Source organism: Zonotrichia albicollis, chromosome 7, assembly GCF_047830755.1.
Source record: "Zonotrichia albicollis isolate bZonAlb1 chromosome 7, bZonAlb1.hap1, whole genome shotgun sequence".
NCBI lineage: Eukaryota > Metazoa > Chordata > Aves > Passeriformes > Passerellidae > Zonotrichia > Zonotrichia albicollis.
The window spans coordinates 2,962,810-2,982,456 of record NC_133825.1 but is presented as its reverse complement, the minus strand read 5'-3'; the positions used below and the strand labels follow the sequence as shown (position 1 = coordinate 2,982,456).

General features: G+C 53.2%; 1 protein-coding gene across 1 annotated transcript; it reads right to left on the bottom strand.

Annotated features, from left to right (window-relative positions):
• Positions 1–10,619: 10,619 nt before the first annotated feature.
• Positions 10,620–17,339, bottom strand: LOC141729545 (serine/threonine-protein kinase pim-1-like). Its single transcript, XM_074544252.1, has 5 exons — positions 17,304–17,339; positions 12,269–12,415; positions 11,801–12,215; positions 10,983–11,159; positions 10,620–10,726 (listed from the first exon to the last, which is right to left on the bottom strand). The coding sequence occupies exons 1-5, from the start codon at positions 17,337–17,339 to the stop codon at positions 10,620–10,622; spliced, it is 882 nt and encodes a 293-aa protein (XP_074400353.1).
• Positions 17,340–19,647: the final 2,308 nt, after the last annotated feature.

The following is a 19,647-nucleotide window of genomic DNA, read 5'->3' as shown; positions in this document are numbered from 1 at the left end:
CCTCCCTGCCCTGATTCTGCCCAGATTTGCTCTTTGCACCCACGAGTCACACACTGAAGTCAGGAGATCCCTCCATGCCCAGAGGGAGGAAAAGAGAGAAAGGGGATGAAGAGCTCTCCTGTGCAGAGCCAAGGTCCAAGTGCAGCTCCTTAAGTGGGAACCACAACTCATCAGGTTTGTGTCCTTTGGGCTCAGGGACTGGTGACACTCAGAGGCACAGAAAGGTTTCTTGCCAACAAACACAAGTTGAACATTTGAACAGTTTAATAACTATCACAGCTCTTTCCACGGCTCTCTGAGATGTCACAGCTGCATCTGACATGTCCACCATTCCCCAGGGATTGTCGTATAGCAAGAGTTTTGGACAAAGATATAAGAAATGGTAATTCTGTGATAGATATAAACACCATTAGGATGCTGTCTAATGTGATATTTATTTGAACTTCAGAAAGATTTGACAACTCCCTGATGTTCAAAGCATGAAATCAGTCAGTTGAGAGGCACTTGAATGACCAGAGAGCATCTGGATGAGAAAATCTGGGAGCAATGGAAAGGACATAGATGCAGCTGCTCTAAATGAACAGACGTTCTTAGACATAGTCATTTCAACAGGAGAGCTGGAAACACCTGAAGGGAGAGGGTCATTAAATATTAGACTGAATGTTGGTGGCAAAGGCAGAGGGAAAGATGAGTATTTCTTCTCTTGCCATCAGAAGAAGAATCCAGTAGATCCAGCAAATTCCGGTTACTGGTGGGAAAACATTGCCATTTCTCAAAAGATTTCAAATGACCCAGACAATAAAGTTTCGCTTGTATATTATGAAATTAACTGGTATTAAAACCTGTGCCCCTATCCAGGCATATATCAGTTGTGTGCCCTTTAACAGGCAGTGCCACTTGTGCCCTGAGGTGCCCAGCTGGGATTGGATCCCTCTGAGAGCACCTGAGAGAGAGCAGAGCACCTTGCAAGCTGCAGGTCCCTGACAGTCCTGCAGGGCTCCTGTCCCATCAACATCTGCTCTGCTCCAGTCTGAAACAGGGCCCAGCATGGTGCTGGGATCATCACAGAGCTGAGGTGTGTGCTGGAATTCAATGCCCTTCCCATTCCACAACAGCCCTGCATTTCCCTCCTGCAGCCCTGGTCTCCAGCACAGCCATGGTGGCTCTTTGGGCTCTGGACTGTTGCTGCAGCCCCCAAGGGCAGCTGAGCTCTGCCTTTGGCACAGTCAGGCCTGGCCAGCGCAGGCCATGCTCAGCAATTGCATGTGTGTGCCTGGCCTTGCTGTCAGCCCCGGCAGCGGCTGCGTGGCCCCTTTGTGGCCCTGTGCTGGCCCAGCCATGGTGGCCCAGGCCCTGTTCAGGCCCAGCCCAGGCCAGGAGCATTGCGGCTGGGAACGGCCCCTGTGCTGTGGTGCCCACAGCAGCCTTGGGGCTCTGTGCCCCATGGCCTCCCTGCTGGGAAGCCTCTGCCAGCTCCTGCAGAGCCCGTGGCACCTGTGGGGCTGCACAGACAGCCCTGCCCTGGGCTCTGCTGGCCTCTGGGCCAGCAGAGAGGCAGCCAGAGCTGGCCATGGCCAGGAACAGACCCTGAGCGCCGCAGGAGGATGGAGCTGGGCCACAGCCAAACTCAGCCCAGGCCAAAGCTGGGCTCAGCAGCCAGGGCTGCCAAGGGCTGGGCACAGAGGCTGGCGCTGACAAATGTCCTGGGCCCCTCCCTGCTCTCTTCATGCCACCACGGGCACAGAGCAGCCTCCTCTCTGGGCCACTTGCCTGTTTGCAATGCCTTGCACAGGCGCTGGCCCTGCCTCACAAGGCCTGGCCTGAGTCCTGCCCCTGCACGCTCAGCCAGGCTGAGATGGACACTGATGGTTTCTGGGCCAGGCTCTCTGAGCCCAGCCCAGCTCCCTGCAAGCTCTGCCAGCTGCCCTGAGCTCTGGGAAGCACCAAGGGCCTCTCCCCAGCCCAGCCTAGCCAGCTCTGGCCCCACAGCTCTGCTCAGGCCAGGCTGCTCTGGCCACTGCCCCACGGCCTCAGCCCCTGGCAAGGGCACAGCAGCAGCTGCAGCTGCCACAGGACTCAGCCCCAGCCATGGGGGAAGGTGCTTGGCCAAGGCCAAAGGAGGCTCCCTGGCTGCCCTGCTCCCCTCTGGCTCAGGTGCTGAGAGCTCTGCAGCCCCTGCTGCCATCCCATTTACCCAGGGCAGCACAAGAGCCGTGGCCTTGGGGCCCTCAAGAGCTGCTCCTGCTCCTGCTCCAGGCCCAGCTGCCATCCCAGAGCTGGGGCAGCCACAAAGCTGTGCCCGTTTCTGTTAATTGCTGCTCCCATGGGGATGGATCCTCAGCTACTTGGATGTTGCTGATGAATTTTATTACTCCAGAGATCTGTTCTTTCTTGAGCTCTTCAGTTCAGGAATTCAATGAAAAAGGCTCATAAACAATAGTGCAAAAACACCCGAAAAAAAACAGCCCCTGATAATAATAGAAGTTTTAAATTCTTCTGTGGTTAATTAGATAGATTTCAGAAGTGTATTCAAAGTGAATATACTGTATTGAAATCAATGCAGAGAAAATTGTTTTGTCCTGTTTTCTTTTCTGGTTTATAGATTGGTATCAGCCACGACCAATTGATATTGATCCCCTGCACCTTGTAATGCAGCCTGAATAAATAGGAAAATCAAAATCCTTCATGGCTGGCAATCAGTAACACTTTTTTCCCACACCTCCCCACCATTTGCCTCATGCAACCCCTGCCACTCCTATGGATCAGGAATGGTGTGGCCAGCAGAAGCAGGGCAGGGATTCTTCCCCTGTGCTCAGCAATGCTTGGGCAGCGCCTTGAGTGCTGTGTACACTTCTGGACCCCCCAATTTAGGAAGAACATGGAGGGGCTGGAGTGTGTCCAGAGATGGGCAACAAGGCTGGGGAGGGATCTGGAGCACAAGAGCTTTGAGGAGTGGCTGAGGGAGCTGAGGTTGTTTATCCTGGAGAAGAGGAGGCTCAAGGGAGACAAGGTGGTGTCAGGGCACAGGCTGGACTTAATGATCTCCATGGCCTGTTCCACCCTTGCAGATTCTGGGGTTCTCTGAAAGCACCCTTGAAGCAGCTGCAGGACGAGCCCTGGGCCTCCTGTTCATCACCTCCAGCAGCCCAGGCCCCTCAGTTTCTCCTGCCAGCCCCAAAGCCCATCCTGTCTGTCCTGCAGAGCCTCTGCAGCTCCTCCTCACTGCCCAGAACAGGGAGCCCCAGAGCCAGACACAGCAGCCCAGATGTGCCCCCCTGGCCTGGGGTGCCTCTGGCAAAGGAGCAGCACAGGGCACTGCAGGAGCCTGCAGACAATTCCTGCAGCACTTGTAGGATGATCCTGCTGCCCAAGGGACGTTCCCATGGGGCCAAGTCAGGAACTGCAATGGGGAGTGGGGCCAGAGAGGAAAGGGCAAACAGGGATGGCCTGTCTGCAGGGGAGGGGACAGGGGTGGGCAATGGGAAGACATTTGTTTCAGGAAGAGTAAAGAAAGCAAAGGTGAAGCCAAGGAAATGCTCAGGGCAATTTGGGGGTGGCTGCCAGGCAGCCCTGGCTCTGAGCAACAGTGTCTGCAGTGGGAAAGGAAACTCCCAGCTGATGGGAACAAACTTTCTGGCTGACTGCAGAGGCCAGGACAAAGCTGAGTGGTTTCCCTGGTGTCCCCCAGCCCTTGCTGGCCCCAGGAGCTGATGGCATTTGTGCTCCCTCAGGTTCATGTCCCCACACCAACAGCATGGGGGTGCTCCCCTGCTGTGTACAATGCAAACAGGGGCTGCTGAGCCAGTGCTGCCGTGTCTGTGCCTGCAAGGATGGGGCACCTGTGTGAGCTGGGGGAGAGGCCAGGGCTGCAGAGGGGGGATGTTGTTGGCAGCTCCATGAGGACACTCAGGGACGCTGCCCTGGGCTGTGCAGCGCACTGGGGATGGATCAGCCCCTGCTCTGCTGCTCCTTCCCGTCTGCCCCAGGGCCCTTGCAGAGCACCGGCTGTGGGTGTCCTCAGCTGCCATGGCAACCCTCAGGACAAAGTGGTGCCTGGGCTGTTCCAGGTACAATTGCAGTGACACTGGTTGGTGCCACCAGGTGCCATGGCAATGGCCACAGGGACCCATTCCTTGGTTTAGTGCCATGGCAAGCAATGCCCCGAGCCCTTGTGATGGTTGGTGGCCATGGAAAGCTGCCCTGGTCCCTTGCTCAGGGCTGGTGTCAGTGCCCAGAGCCAGAGGGGATCCCTTGCTGGGGGCTGTGCCATGGCCACCTGCCCTGTGCTGCGCTGGCCGCTCAGGCACCAGGAACCAGCAGCCAATGGCACTGCCAGGGCCAAAGGCCAGGTCAGCCAGACAGAAAGGGCAGGGCTGGGCACTGTTTCCATGGCAACCGGCACTGGGGGGGACACCCGGGTCACCTGGCCTGGCAGTTGCCATGGAAAGCCCTGGCAGGGACTGGGGGCACAGCCCCTGGCGCTGAGACACTGCTGGGCCGGGGGCTGAGCACAGTACTGAGCACGCAGAGCTGGTTTTGTTCTTGCTGAGCTGCAGCACAGCCAAGGCCTGTCCTGCCCCTCGTCAGCCACGCTGGGGAGGGGCTGGGGCTGCGGGGGAGCTGGGCAGGGGACACAGCCAGGACAGGGGACCCCAACTCACCCCGGGCATACCCCAGACCAGAGCACATCATGCTCAGGGTGTGAAGGGGGGGAACAGGGAGGAAGCGGGGAATTTTGGAGGGAGGGCTTTTGCCTTCCCAGGGAACACTTAGGCAAGACGGGGCCCTGTTTCACCAGTGGGCAAGGTCACTACCAAAGACACAGACACCAACTGAAGGAATTGTGTCATTTATATCATGCACAGCTGCAAGGATTTACAGAAGGATAAGCTCAGCAAAGCACATCATCATTAGCAAAGAATTACAAAAGGATAAGCTCAGCAATCCATCATAACCCATCATTACATTTTGATGACCAATCCCTTGGTGAAACACAAGAGGTGTTTGTGGCAGACAAAGATTCTGGCTGACTATCAAGGTACACCTTACAGACATCAGTAGTACTTTAGTGACACCATTCTTCATCTTTTTTTCTCAATCTCATTTGAGTTAGGAACAAGAATTCTGTTGTCCCTGGAGCTGGCACCTTTTTAATTCCAGAATAATGCCCCCAGGCCCTTTGCTGTTCAGCTTTACCATGCTGTCTGGGCTAACAAGGCCTGGGGGCCCTTTCCCCTCTGGCTGGAAGGGGCCGGGTCCCAGTCCCTGAGGGGCACCCAGGCTTCTGGATGGAATTCCTGTGCAAGTCCCTCAGTGTCACAGCAGCCTTCACATGGAGCCCCGTGGATCAGAGCATTTTCCACAGGGGCCCTTGGGGCAAACAGGGAGATCTGGTCTGGCAGGATGTGTAAAACAATCTCCTGTAAGATCTAAGGGTTCTTACACACAATCCTTGGCTGCAGGGACATATTCCCATTGTTCCTGCCCAGGGTTCAGGACTCAGAGTTGTCTTTCCTAGGTGCTGCTCCTTCAGCTGCTTGGGAAGGGCCATTTGGCCTCTGGACCCACATTCTGGCTCCATTATTGGGGCTGCTGCATCCAAACCCCTTATCTCCACAAACGGTGGTGACTGGAGGTGGATCTCCTTTTTTCACAATTGTTATTAAAATTGTAAGATCAGTAATTGTGCTACCCTGTCATGGGGTTGAATAATCCAATCCTGGTCACTATAGTTTAACAGAATTACTGTAATTTCTCCTGGATCAATTACTGTAATTTCTTCTGCATCAATTCCTCCTGCCTTGACAGGAACACTTTGCAAGGCCAAGCTCCAAGGGAGCAGTTACCAAAGCAAAGTGTCCTGGAGGAATCTGAATTCCTGTTTCAGTATTGACAGCTCTCATTTGCTTTGAATTTCTCCTAATGAATTCCAATGCATGAAGGCCCAGCCCTGCAGCCTCTGGGCTGGCCCTGCCAGGGGCCATCACAGCCAGAACAATTTCCCAGGCAGCCCAAGTCTCACTGCCATGGTTGGATTTGCAAATTGAGGGCAGCCGTGCACAGCCAGGGGGTTCCATTTCCCCTGTGGGCCATTGTTAAGGGCATGGAGCACATCTGGGAGATGGGTTCTCCATGGACAAAGGTTCCATCTCCTCATTTTTTCAACTGCTCTTTTAACAACCCGTTCAACCAGTCCTGCAGCTTGTGCATAGTCTGGTACATGAAAAACCCTGCAGGCAAAATCACTGTATTTTTCACAGGAACAGACAAAGCACTGTGCATCACAGAATCAGCAATCCCTGTAAAAATAGCCAATTTCCTCCCTTCCTCCTTTTTCATTGTATACAATCTCGCAAAGCTGGCCACTGACATTAAGGTCCTGGCCAGTCCTGTTCTGTAGGGTATTTAGTGTCACATCCCTGAGCAGCCAAAGCTACCAAATTAGTAGTGTCAGCACTACTTCACATTATGATAATTTTATATGTAAACAGTGATAGAGAAATATAGATACAGATAGATATGGACATATATAAAAGATAAATATATATATTATTGTTTTATTACCCTATAAATAGATATATAGTTATTTATTATATTAATATTTCACTTGCAAAAATGCATCTGAGCTCAAGATTAGAACCCTCTTCTCTTGCTCCAATTATTGTTGGAGCATTCCAACAATAATTGTGACTTCTGAAGGTGCTTTTTCCACAGTATTCTTAACAAATTCATCTTTGTCTGCCTAAACCCACAAGGTGAGGCTCCAACCCCGCTGGGAGAGGGCCAGCTCTGACAGTGCTGAATGAACAAACTGACAGCACTGCTAGTGTGGCCACATCTGCTTTCATCCTCCTCTTGGGTCCCTCCCAAAGCCTGGCCAGGGCTCAAGGAGGAACCAAGGGAGTTGACTTTGATCCTTCAGCCCCAAACAAGGCCAGATGTCAGATTTCATGGCCTTGTCTGGCTTCTAAATACACAAAGGTCAATACATGTTTCACTAATGAGTGGCTACATCTATCACAGTGCTAATGACCATGCATATTTCATCAGGAAGCAGATACAAAGATAACCTTTGCTTGGAAGGTTCATCCAGAGGCCACCTTTGGCTCAGGGCCTGCTGTCCAGGCCTCACTCAGGGCTGGTGTCCAGGCCTTGGCACTTCAGGGACGTGGTTTAGTGCTGGGCTTGGCACTGCTGGGTGAGCGGCTGCACTGGCTGAGCTCAGAGGGTGTTTCCAACAGAAAGGATTCTGTGATTCCATGATTCTATCCACTGCATTCAGCTGGGTCTATTTTAGCAGCATTCCTTTGCTCCAAAAGTTCCCTCTTGCCCAGCTCCTGTGGCCTGAGGCTTCAGGTGTTTCAGCTCCTGGTGCTGAGCTGCTCATGCTGAACGAGACGACTCAGAGAGATGAATCCAGTCCATGCAATTCCTTCTGGGACATGGAGAGGGGAGGCTGTGCAAACAGGAGCATTGTTTGCTGTGGCCTCCTCTCTGCCCTTCATGCCTTTCAGCGCTTTGAACCACCCAAGAGCTTTCTCCAAGAGTGCAATGGAGCAGCTGCTCCTGCTCCCAGGCCTGGCTCTCTCCAGTCTCTGCCCTTGCCTGGTTCTGTCCCTCGTGCTGTGCCCTCTGTTCCCCCAGGGCTCGCTGGCTGCTGCCCAGGACTGTGGCACTGGCACAGATCCAGTGCTCCAGAGCCTCCTTTCTGTGCCCTTGGACCTGCCTGGGCACAGCAGCCTTTTCCATCTGCAAGCTCCCCATGGACAGGGAGTGCCCAGCTGTGTTCCTTGCACAGCCTCCAGGAGCCCAGGGCTGCCATCTCCAGTCCCTGCTGGCACTGGGAGCTCCCAGGTGCCTCAGGCTGCTGTGACACCGCTGCACACGGGAGGGAAGAGGGGCAGGGGCTGTGCTCAAAGTCAGCTCCATCTATTGCTGCTGCTGCTGCTGCTGCTGCTGTGGGGTCATTTGTGCAGCCCTGGCCCAGAGTCAGGGATCAGATCCTGCCAGTCTCTTCTAGCCCTGGCTGCTCAGAGTTTGGGCCTTGGAGCCTCAGGTGGCCAAAGGCAGCTGCTGCTGGTCCCTCTGTGTGCCCGTGTTCAGCAGTGCTGCTCCATCAGTCTGTGCCCAGCAACGGGGAAAAGCCTCAGCCCTGCAGGGCCAGGAGCTGCCGGGCCCTGCCTGAGCAGCTCAGCCAGCAGGAAGGGAGCTGCTCCACACAGGAACCAGGAGCAAAGAACATTTCTTCTGTAGGACATGTTTTCTATTTAGAGGGAAAAAAAGGAAAAAGGAAAAAAAAAGGTACATTGTAAAAGATAAGCATAAAATCCAAGTGTTAGTGAAAAAACATAACACAATGTTAGTGAAAAAAAAAACCATAAATGCAAAGTTACATTCTTTGCATTAGGAGGTAAATGATCTTTTTCAAAAGAGAACTCAGTTATTTCCATTGTAAATGTGCTGATGGCATGGATCCATCTTCCTGACCTCAGCAGCCTCTTAAAAGATTTTGCGTTTTGTTCCCAACACTGGTATTTTAAATTGTGCTTGAAGCAAGAGGAAATGTTTTTGTGCCCTTCCAGCTCCAAGCAGGACTGGGAATGGAAACTCTGTCAAACCCCAAATCCTTTAGAAGATGACCTTCCTTCTCAGCCTGGGAATGAGCTGCACATTCCTTTTGAAACTGTCAGGGATTTCAAAGAGAAACTAAGTCCCACTTACGGCATTTTGCTCTGGTTTGACAGTGCAGAAGGGCAATTCTCCATCCACCAGCTCCAGACTGCACTGCCTCAGGAGCACGGCCCACTCGCCAGCTTTGGCCCACTCGTGGCACCGCTAGAGGAGGAACAAAGTGCAGTTGCACAATTCCAGCCAATAAAGAAGGAAGAAAGGGACAGACAAAACACCCTGTGCAGATCCAGGCATTCAGCTGGGACTGTGGAGAGTTTGGGTCCTTGCCAATTGGATGTGTGTCCCCAGCTGCAATCTCTGGGCCTGCGGCAGAGTCTCACTCACCTGCCAAAGCAGAAAGCTCAGGCGCTGTGCTCACAACGGGCTCGTCTGATGCAAAGCTGTCAGAGCAATGTGAGGGCAGAGCCAGCCCAGCTGGGCCCAGGGCTGAGCCCAGCAGAGCCCTGGCAGAACCCAGAGCAGCCTCAGCACCCGCAGAGCCCGGCTGCAAGGAGAGAAAGCAGAAAGTGCCCGTTAGCTGAGGGCTCCTGTCCCCTTGTGCCAAGGCCTGCGGTGCCCAGGCCATGCTGGCTGTGCCCAGAGCTGTGCCCAGAGCTCCCATCCCTGCTGCCTTTGGCACAGAGCAGGAGGGCAGGACATGTGCCCAGCCTGCAGCCAGCCATGGCACATCCAGCCCTCAGCAGCTGCCCAGAGCAGGATGCTCCTGTGCTCGCTGCCATCTCCCAAAAGCTCTGATCCCACCCTGCCAAGCACACAGGGACCCACCTCACACCAGCCACGGCTGCAAGAAAAGCTGCTCCCAAACCATGGCCTCAGCCTTCTCCAAGGGCACGGCCCATCCACACCACAGCTGCTCTCCAGCACTTCCCCATCCACACTGGACAACCTCGAATGCTTCCTCTGGAAAAACAAACAACACATTCTTGAAAAGAGTTTAGAGAAAAAAAGGGAAAACAAGAAAAAGAGTAAAAACTCTTATCTCTGTCAGGGCCTTGAGGAAGGCCAAACCCCTGCATGCCAGGGAAAAAGTCAGCCACAGCTGTGGGAAACCCACACTTTCTCTCTTCCCCCCTGCACTGTCCCCCAAAATCACAGTGACCCCAAAGCAAACAAGGGCAGTGGAACAGCCCAAGCCCTTCCTTGCCTGCACAGCAAAGCAGCTGTGCACAGGTTCTGGAGCCCCACCTCTGCTCCCACCACGGGGTTTGTTTGTGTCGGGCTGGCTGCCCCAGCCCCAGCCCGGGGCACGGTGGGTGCTGGGGGCTGTTGGCAGGGCCAGGAGCCCACTCCCATTTCGTGCCCACCCCAGCCCATTCTCCCAGCCCTGCCAAAAGCAGCTGGGCAGCCACTGAAGAATGAGTTGCATCTGCCCCAGCAAAGGGGAAGCCTTTGGTTTCCCGCCATGCTGGGCAATGCCCAAATCTGGCAGAATTTCCCCAGATGGGGACTCATCTGCAAATTCCCTGTGGAGTTTGGCTTTGAAGAAGGTGCCAGAATCAAAGTGCATCACCTTCAGCCTCCAGTGGCCAGGCTGAGGAAGAGCTTGTCATCCTTGATGTCACCCTCGCTGTCTCCAGCAGCAGCAGCAGCAGCAGCATCCCCACCCGGTACAGCTTCTCCAAGGGCTCCTTCTCCTTCCCTGGGGGCAGACCAGGCTCTCAGGGCTCTGCCCAGGGCCCCAGCTGTCAGGGAACCAGGACAAGCAAAACCAGCTGGGATGGCAGCCACCAGTGCTGGGCAGAGCAGCTCAGCTCCAGCGCAAGGGCTCCAGCACAAGGGCTGCGTGTTCCCATCCCATGACCCCGGTCCAGTGACACTGGCAGCACAAAAAGGGTTGGGTTCCTTTGCTTCTCATTGCCAAGGCATATGTGGAGCAGGAACTTACCAGGGCCCTGGATCAAAGTGTGCCTGTGGCTCTCTCCCTTCTTCTATGGCAGAGGAATATCCTGCATCCAAGGAACACAGAACAGGTCTTCCAGTGTGGGTCTGTCCAAGGAGTTCACGGATAAACACCACCAGATCAGGTCTTTGCACTCTGGGGAGAGAAAGCAGAAACTGATGGTCAGCCAGAGAAGGCTCCTGTCTGCTTTACCCCACTATTCCCATTCCCCGGCCATGCTGGATGTGCTCAGAGCTGGGCCTAAACTTTCCCATCAATTCCCTGTCTTGGAGGAGAGCAGGAGAGCAGGACATGTGCCACCTCCTCAGCAGCTGCCAGAGCGGGATGCCCACGAGCCCGCTGCTGGCTCCCAGCAATGGGATTCCCCCCATGCCCAGAGAAGAGGATCCACCTTGAGAGAGCCTTTGTGGCAGCGGGAGCTGGCCCCAGCTGAGGTTCCGGCCCCTCCTGAAAGGGTGCTCCCCGCAGACCATCTGGTGCAGCAGGATGCCCAGGGACCAGATTGTTGCTGCCTCGCCATGGTACCAGCCAAAGTCGTTCCATTCCGGGGGGCTGTAGGACAGTGTTCCTATGGAATACAGATGGAGTTCATCAGGGGGATGCTGCTGCTCCCAGAGCCTGGCCCCAGCATCCCTGGGCCCGCGGGGGCTGCATCAGGGGCACACAGGGTGACCACTGCCCTCTCGCCAGCATCTGGGACTTGTGCACAAAGTCAGGGTTGGAAAAGAAGCCTCTGGTGCTGGAAGAGGGCAGCCCTGGCTAGGCCCAACCATGACATGCAAAGGAAAAACCCACTCCATGCTGGGGAAAAAACATGCCCTTATCCTCCCTGCCTGCATTTCCCCAAAAATATTATGAAGCCAAGGGAAACAGGGTGAGTGGGGTAGTGCAAGCCCTTCCTCTCATTTGCACACCAAACTGGCTGGGGCACAGGTTCTGCCCTCTCTCTCTGCTACCCCCACCCACGGGGATTTTGGTCCAGCTGGCTGCCCCAGCCCAGCCCCAGTCCTGGGCAGAGTGGCTGGCAAAGGCTGCCAGCAGGGCTGGAAGTTGGCTGCCCACCCAGCCCTGCTCTAAAGCAACTCAGCTGAGGACTCAGTGCCCTGACTGGCAGCAAAGGGAGAATCCCCGCTGACACAGCCAGCTTGGGCTGGGAGATGTTGGGCCATGAGATGTCAGCAGCAGGAGCACAGCCCTGGGTAGGCTCACCTGCAAAGTGAGTGTAGACTGTGTCCTGCAGGTAGGTGCCACAGCCAAAGTCAATGAGTTTGGCCTGCCCGGTGTCCAGGTCAACCAGGATGTTCTCTGGCTTGATGTCCCTGTGCAGGACCCCGCAGCTGGTGCAGTGCCGCACGGCCTCCAGCACCTGGCGGAACAGCTCCCGCGCCTCCTCCTCGGGCAGGAACCGCCGTGCCCCAATGAAACGATGCAGGTCCTGACACTGCTCTGGCCGCTCCAGCACCATCACGATGCAGTTGGGGAGCTCGAGCCACTCCAGCAGCTGGACCACACCGGGGAAGCCAGTGGACACCTTGGCCAGCAGCACGATCTCCAGGGGTGCGCTGGTGCCGTCGGGCTGCGGGAGGAGCACGATGCCGTCACTGGGGCCGATGCCGTGCCAGGCCTGGGGAAGCCCTCAGCCAGGCCGGGATGCTCTGCGCCCTGCGCTGGCCCCACGCCCGCTCTCCCTCGGGGCGTCCTGGCGGCTCTCTCCGTGCCGGGCCCCGGCTCATCCCTGGCCGGCAGTCCCGGCTGCTGGCCCCGCTCACTCACCAGCTCGCCCCAGTGCCGGATGCGGTTCCGTGGCACCCTTTTGATGGCCACCTGCAAGCCAAGGGCAGCAGCGGGGTGAGCTCGCCGCCCGCACTGCGAGCCCCATCCTCCGCCCTCTGCCCTCCTCCTCCTCCATCCCCTCCGCCTCCGCCCGCCGCCGGCCCCGCCGCTCACCGGGGCGCCGTCCGAGAGCCTCGTGGCCGCGAAGACTCTGCCGAAGCCGCCGCGCCCCAGCAGCGATCCCAGCCGGTACCGCTCCTGCAGGGCCTCCTGCGCCGTCCCTGCGGGCGGGACGCGGCGGTCAGTGCTCGGCCCGGGGCCAGCAACGGCCCCCGAGCGCCCCTCACCCGCCCCGGGCCGGCCATGCCCAGGCGTTCGCTCCCGGGAACGCGGCACGGGAGGCTCGGGGCCGCTGGCCGCGCTGCCGAGCGGCGGAGCTCGGGCCGGGGAAGCCGCAGCGGAGGCGGCGGGAGGAGCCGCGCCGCGTGTGTGCTCCGCGGGCCCGGGGAGGAGCAGGGGCCGGGGCCGGGGCCGGGGTAGGGGCCGGAGCCGGGGCGGGGGACGGGGCCGGGGCCGGGGCCGGGGCCGGGACTGGAGCCTGCCTCGGGGCCGGGGCCGGGCTCGGGCCAGGCGGAGGCAAAGGGCGGCGATGCCGCCCCCGCCCCAGGCACTGATGCCCGCCCAGCAGCGCCACCGCCAGTACCGCCAGAGCCGGGCGGAGGCGAGACCGCGGCGGGACGGCCGGGGCCGGGCACGGGGCAGCCCCGCCCGGGGCCGGGGGCGGGTCGGGGGCATGGCCCGGCCCATCACGGGGAGAGGGAGGCGGGGAGAGGAGAGGGACGCCGGGCAAGGGACCCCGAGAGAAGGGTGCCCGACAGCGGGAAAGGGAGAGAGAGGGAAAGAAAGAGAATAAGAGAAAGAAAGAGAGAAAACGAATCTGTTTTTGCTGCTTCTTCCGGTGCTGCTACCGCCGCTGCTGCTGCCGCTGCTGCTGCCGCCGCTGCTGCTGCCGCCGCTGCAACTGAAGCACCGGGGCCGTTCGTCCCCGTGTCCGTTCCCCGCTCGCCCCACGAGCCCCACGTTCGAGCCCCGCGCGCCCCGGGGACAGCCCCTCCGTCTGTCCAAACACGGGAACTTTGCAGCGCTGAGCCCACATGCAGAGCCCTGACTCCTGCACACTGGCACAGCGATCCCCTCGCTCGCTGCTGTGCATTGTCCTTGCTGAGGGGCAAACACTGTCGGGCCACCTTCCCTTGGGGTAGGATTCCTACCTGACCCCAGGACTGCACTTACACCTCCAGTGTTGCTTTCCAGTAAAAACAGGGGAAGAAAAACTGTTTGTGGCTCATGGTATTTTAGAGTGTCTAAAAATCACTAAGTCACAGATCTTAGAGGTGCTGTGCATCTGGAATTACTGGGATGCAACATGAAAAAGGGGAGCATAGAAATAGATAGGGGAAAACATCTTGGATTGTTTCTTTCATTTTCATTTCACTTCTGGAAAGCTGTTTCAGTTTTCCAGGAATCTTCTCCTGTCTGCTCTTCCCAAGAATCTGTCATGGAGAGCAAGGTCGAGCTTCGGTCACAAGATTTGCCACCAGGAAATTATGCCACTGGTGAAATTTTCATTGTGACTGTTTGTGCTGGTTTAGGGCAAATTTTGGGAGGAATTCTCCAAAAGGGGTCCGTCTAGAAAGCAAGTTCAAGCGGCTTGTCCCCCTATTATTTCAGGAAACAACTTCCCTTGAGAAAAGTGAAAAAACCCAGTTTATTTCACATGTAAAGTATTCACAAGCATGAAAAATGAATAATATTAAATAAAACCTCTGACAGTGCTGAAGAGATGGCAAATTCAAAAAGTTCTTTTTGTGGGTTGTAGTTGGCTCACTCGGTCTCTTCTAAGTCCCTCTGGTGCTGGAATGCAGCGTCCCAGAGCTGGGTGGGCCACAGGTGTGAGCTGCTGCCAGTGTTTTTCTGGGTTTTCAGTCCAGAGCAGGTTTAAACAATTCCAAGAAAAAGGAAAGTCACAGTCCAAAGGAATTTCTCTGCCTAAGCTAGCTAAAACCAAATTGCTAGACCTGGGCTCTGAAGGCATCGGGAAATTTCCAAATCTGGGCACTGGCGGTCCCAGCAAACACCAGAGATGGATGGTGCTGGAGCCAGAACCTGCAAATTTCAAAATTATGTCTTTCTGTGCCAGCAAATCACTGAACTTGGGCTGTGCTGGCACCAGGTATTTTCCAAATCTGGGTACTGGGGCAGCAAACACAAGATGTGGTCGGTGCCAGACCCAGTAGCAGAAAGTTGCCGGGTTTTGGCTTTCTGTGCCAGAAAATTGCTGCACTTGGGCAATTTCCCAGCACTGGCAAATTTCCAGATCTGGTCACTTGCACAGCAAACACCAGACCTGGGTGGTGCTGATGGCAGCACTGGGAAGCTGCTGGGTTCTGGCTTTCTTTGCCAGAAAATTGCTGAATTTGGGTTGTGCTGGCACTGAGAAATTGCCAAATATTAACTTTCTGTGCCAGGAAGTTGCTGGAATTATGCTGTGCAGGCATCTGAAAAATTCCGGATCTGGGCACTGACGGTGTCAGCAAACACGAGATCGAAATAGTGTAGGCACCAGGTATTTGCCTGGTTTTGCTTTCTTTGCCAGCAAATTGCTGGACTTGGGCTGTGTTATAAGAATAAGAAATGTTCAGGCTGGGGTACGGGCAGTGGCAGCAAACACCACATCTTGGCATTGCCGGTGCCGGCAGCAGAAATTGCTAGATTTTGGCTTTCTTTACCAGAAAGTTGCTGGACTTGGCTCTGCCAGAACAAGGGAATTTCCAGATCTGGGCACTGGTGGTGGCAGCGAACACCAGACCTGGGCGGTGCCAGACCCAGTAATGTTGGAAATGAATTTGTAGAGAATTTTTAAGGTTTGATAGAAGGTTTCTATAGTATGTATACAAGTGTCACGATCTGTCCTTATGAACGGGTTTTGTGGTGGTTTGTGGGTTGATCTCAGAGTGCAAAAAACACCGACACGGTACAGGGAGTTGCTGCTATAACCAAAACAAATGTACCTTTATTGAATAACCACAGCAAAATGCATTGAGGAGGAACTGGGGGAAAAGGGAAAAATAAGGACAAAGAGGGAGGAAGAGAAAGGAAGGTATAGAGCTACCAACTGTTTTACTAGGCCAGGACTAGAGCCAGAGCTAAGCAAACTCATGCAGCCAGGTGACATTCTGTAACATCAGAAGCGGGCAACCATGAGGACTTGGCTGCCAAAAGGTGACAGTTTGTACTGAGCCCAGAAGTGATTTTCCCTAGGGCAAAGCAAATTGAAATGAGAAGTTTAAAAGCTTCAAATGACTATGAAAGGAAACGGCAGAATAATTTCTGGAAGGGCAGCATTGTCAATGATCATGCAGCCCACGAACAGCTGGGGCTGAATCCAGAATTGCTTCTTCCAGCTGTGCAGGAATTGATTCCACTGGCAAGCACTGGTCCATGGGAACAAATGATCCCCTAGCTCTGGGCTGAATGGCGCCCAGGCTGCAGTGCAGATTTGAGGAGTCCTTGTCACTTGTTATTGGCCTCCCAGTGCACTCATCCTTCTGCAAACAAGGTGCAAACAACACAGCTGCACTGCTGTCCTGGGTAAATATACGTACAGGTGATTGCCAAAGCAGTGCATCATTTCCCAGTGAAATACATGAGCTCTTCTTACCTATGGAATTGTGATTGAAGACACCTGTGAGCCAGATCTGTGGGAGATTGCAAAGGAGCAAAGCTTTGGGATTTGGGCACACTTCTCTTGGTTTCTTTGCTCAGGCCTTTGGTGAGCACAGAACACACCTAGGTAGAAAACCTTTGACTAGACAGGATCTTTTGGATCCATTGTCCCCCAAACAGGTCAACAGGTGACGCTGTTGTAATGCCAAGTAACAAAGAGCAGCACAAATGACACAAAGAAAACATGGCCAAAGAGGAAGAGGAGAAGCCCAATGAGGAAAGGATGTGGTGAGACACTGGCACACTGAATGAGCTGCACTCCCATAATCTCTAGGCAAGCAGGTCCTGGTCTCATATTCTCCTCTTGGTTTATTTAAATTTTATTTTTTTAATTTACTTTTTTTCACCATCAAAATAAAATATATCCAATTAAAAATATGTCATGAAATTTTAAAGATACAATCAAAACACAATAATTCAAAACTACATCCAAAGATCAGAACATATGTATAGCTATGTTACAACATATGTAACTATCTAGCCTAACGCATCAATCCTATTCTTCAAACACTCTCCATACAGGCGGCAGCTTCTTCCTGAGCTTGGAGGAAAGAGAGCTCTTCTGGATGGGAGGTGAGGACTTTGTCGGTGAGGGAACATGGGAAGAGTCTGGAGAAAACTTCTCAGTAGGACTGTAACCAGTCAGATCTGCAAAATGGAGACACAAATTTTAACAGAGAGGCAAAGTTTAACAGAGGCCACCATGCAAACCTAAAGCATCTGAAGCTCCATAATTCCTTGGACACATTTCCTGGAAATGTCCAAACAGCTGAACAGGGAAACATGCTCCTGCTGGCAGACACTGAGCAGGCCAGAGCACAACCCTGAGCCACTTGCCCAGAGCTGGCACAGTCACAGCCTGGCCTCTGGGCTGCCCTGGGACAGCAGGGAGCCCAGAGCCCTGTGCTCTCCAGGAATGGCTCAGCTGCACATGCACCCTCCTGCTCCTCTGCCTGCCCCACAGCTCAGCAGCCCTGCAGCTCCAGGGGCACTGGCAGCAGCACAGCTCATTGCAGGGACACATGCAGGGCACAGCTGTTCCCTGGCAATGTGCACAGCCTCTCTGGGCTGCCACAAGACCCTTCCTGCCAGCAGAGATTGACCCAGCTCCCCCCTCACCTCTGTGTGAGGCTGAGCGATGACTGCCCTTCACCTTTTCCTCCATGTGGAGTTGCTTCAGGCCCCCCATGTTAGCGTTCAAAAACACATAATCATGGGGGATTATATGCGGTGCTTTTTATTAAGAGCTCTGGGAATCGGGGTATATTCAACCCAAATCTGACTCCGACCATACATCCGAAATGATCATGTTTTATACTCTATCATTACATAACTTTCATGTTAATTATTAAACTTATATTGTTCTATTGTATACATAAATTTAGCCCCTCTCTGAATTTCCAACATAGTTTCTCACTATTCTTCTTATGGTTATATAATAATTACACTGAATTACTAAACAGTCATCACATCTAACAATTACATAATTTATCATACTGCTTATGCAGGTGCAGTTGATCTGGGAAAGCACAAAGCCTAACATTTTAGATTCTATCATTAACTTTTTCCAGAGTTCCACTATCATTCTCCCCCCTTTGAAAGCATTTTCACTTCCCTATAGGTGTAAATGTTTTCACTTGATACAGTCCTTTATTCCTCAGTTCGTACTCGGCTCTTCAAATCTAGGGTTGATGTAAACGTTGTCATGGATGCTGTTACGAACTGGAGAACCAGAAGATGGTGGGCGTGGATCTCATGTTAGTGCCTTTATTATCCTCTGGTTCCAGGATGTTTTCTTCTGTATCTCTCCCTTTAAGATGCTGTAAACTAACCAAATTGCTAAGAATACAATTAGTAAGATTATCACACTCTCAATGATAGATTTAATCCATGAACTCACCATTCCACCCTAATCCTTTAAAGATTTTTCCTAACCAGCTTGTAGCCAAATCCTTTTGCTCTTCTTGTGCTTCATGATCTATTTGTTTCAACTGATTGATGTCATATTCTACATCTGCAGTTACATTTGGGATATGAACACAGCAATGATCAACTTGTCCCTTTAAAAATCCACATACTCCATGCTCTTTCAGGAGTAACATATCTAGGGCTAATCGATTTTGTAAAGTCATTTTTGTGGTGGCTTGTAATTGTATATTTAATTCTTTAAATCCTTCCCGGGTGACTGTTGCCAGTCTACCTACCTGACCTGTAAGTTTGTATAGCATCTCTCTACTCTGATAGTTTGCTATAGGACCAAGCAATGACTCTAGGGCCCATCCAAATTTCACTCCACCAGAGGGTTCTTGCCAAGTGTCATCTGGATTTTCATTGTCTAGAACTTCTTGTCTTGCTCTTATCTGCAGAAGTTCATGTTTTCCATTAAATGGGGACTTTTTCCAAATTGGACATAAGGTTGGGAGGCCTAAAGTAATCTTCTTTACTTTCCCATCTACAGGCAGATGTGTTGTCCAGGTACCATCACTTGCTGCCCATACAAATTGTCCTGGACCTCAGATTGTAATCCTGGAACACCCTATAATTACTCTGTAATTCACTCTGCCTTGTTTATGTTTGATCCCTCTGCAAGCACAACCAATTTGTAGGGCTATTGCCAGGGGTGGCATCTGTTTTATCTCTACATCATCTGAAGTGCAGTTATAAGTTTTATTACATGCCCACCAACTTACTTTGTCTGCCCTCGTTCTGCTACTAGTGTCAGTGTTCGTTATTGCTGGATCTGTTTCATTCTCAGGGCCTTCCCACTTAATACACCAAGGGGTGTTTGCCATATATTGGAATCTTTGAAGAATACTCACAGACCACGCACTGTCCCAAGGCTCTATCTGATCTTTCCTATCCTTGGCCTCAGATTCCCATACCAGAGTTGTTTCTGTAACTTGCCTCGATTCGGGTACCAGTTTACATGTAATTGTTTTGTTCTTTTGTATTTCAGGTAGTTTTGATGTTATGATTCCCCAATTTACTGGGTCTCCTGCTGCCTTTGGTATTGGCAGACAGGCAGTTATTCGGCTGGTGTTTTGCATTTTGGCAAAATCTTTGACTAATCCGATCATTACATTCTCAGCCCGAACTGCTTAGAAACCTTTATCACCTGTGTTTCCGTTTGTACCTCTCTCTTCATTCTAGAATGAAGAGTGGTTAGTTGATCATTTTGCGTTCCACAACCCAAAGATATTAATAACCATAACGTTAGCACAATTACTGATAGCATTCTGAAAGCAATTAAACACGTCTTATCTGCAGCCTTTGTTCATTCCAGAGTTTACACAGTCTGTGATCCAAGATGGATTTTCTTCACTCGGGTATGGTGGATCCAGGGTTCCACACCGGCTACTTTGACTGCTGTAAAGGTGGTCAGTAGTACCTGATGGGGTCCACTCCACTTTTCTTTCAGCAGTTCCTCGTTCCAGTTCTTGATGTACACCTCGTCTCCTGGATGTATGTTATGGACTGGGTTCTCGAGAGTCAGTGGT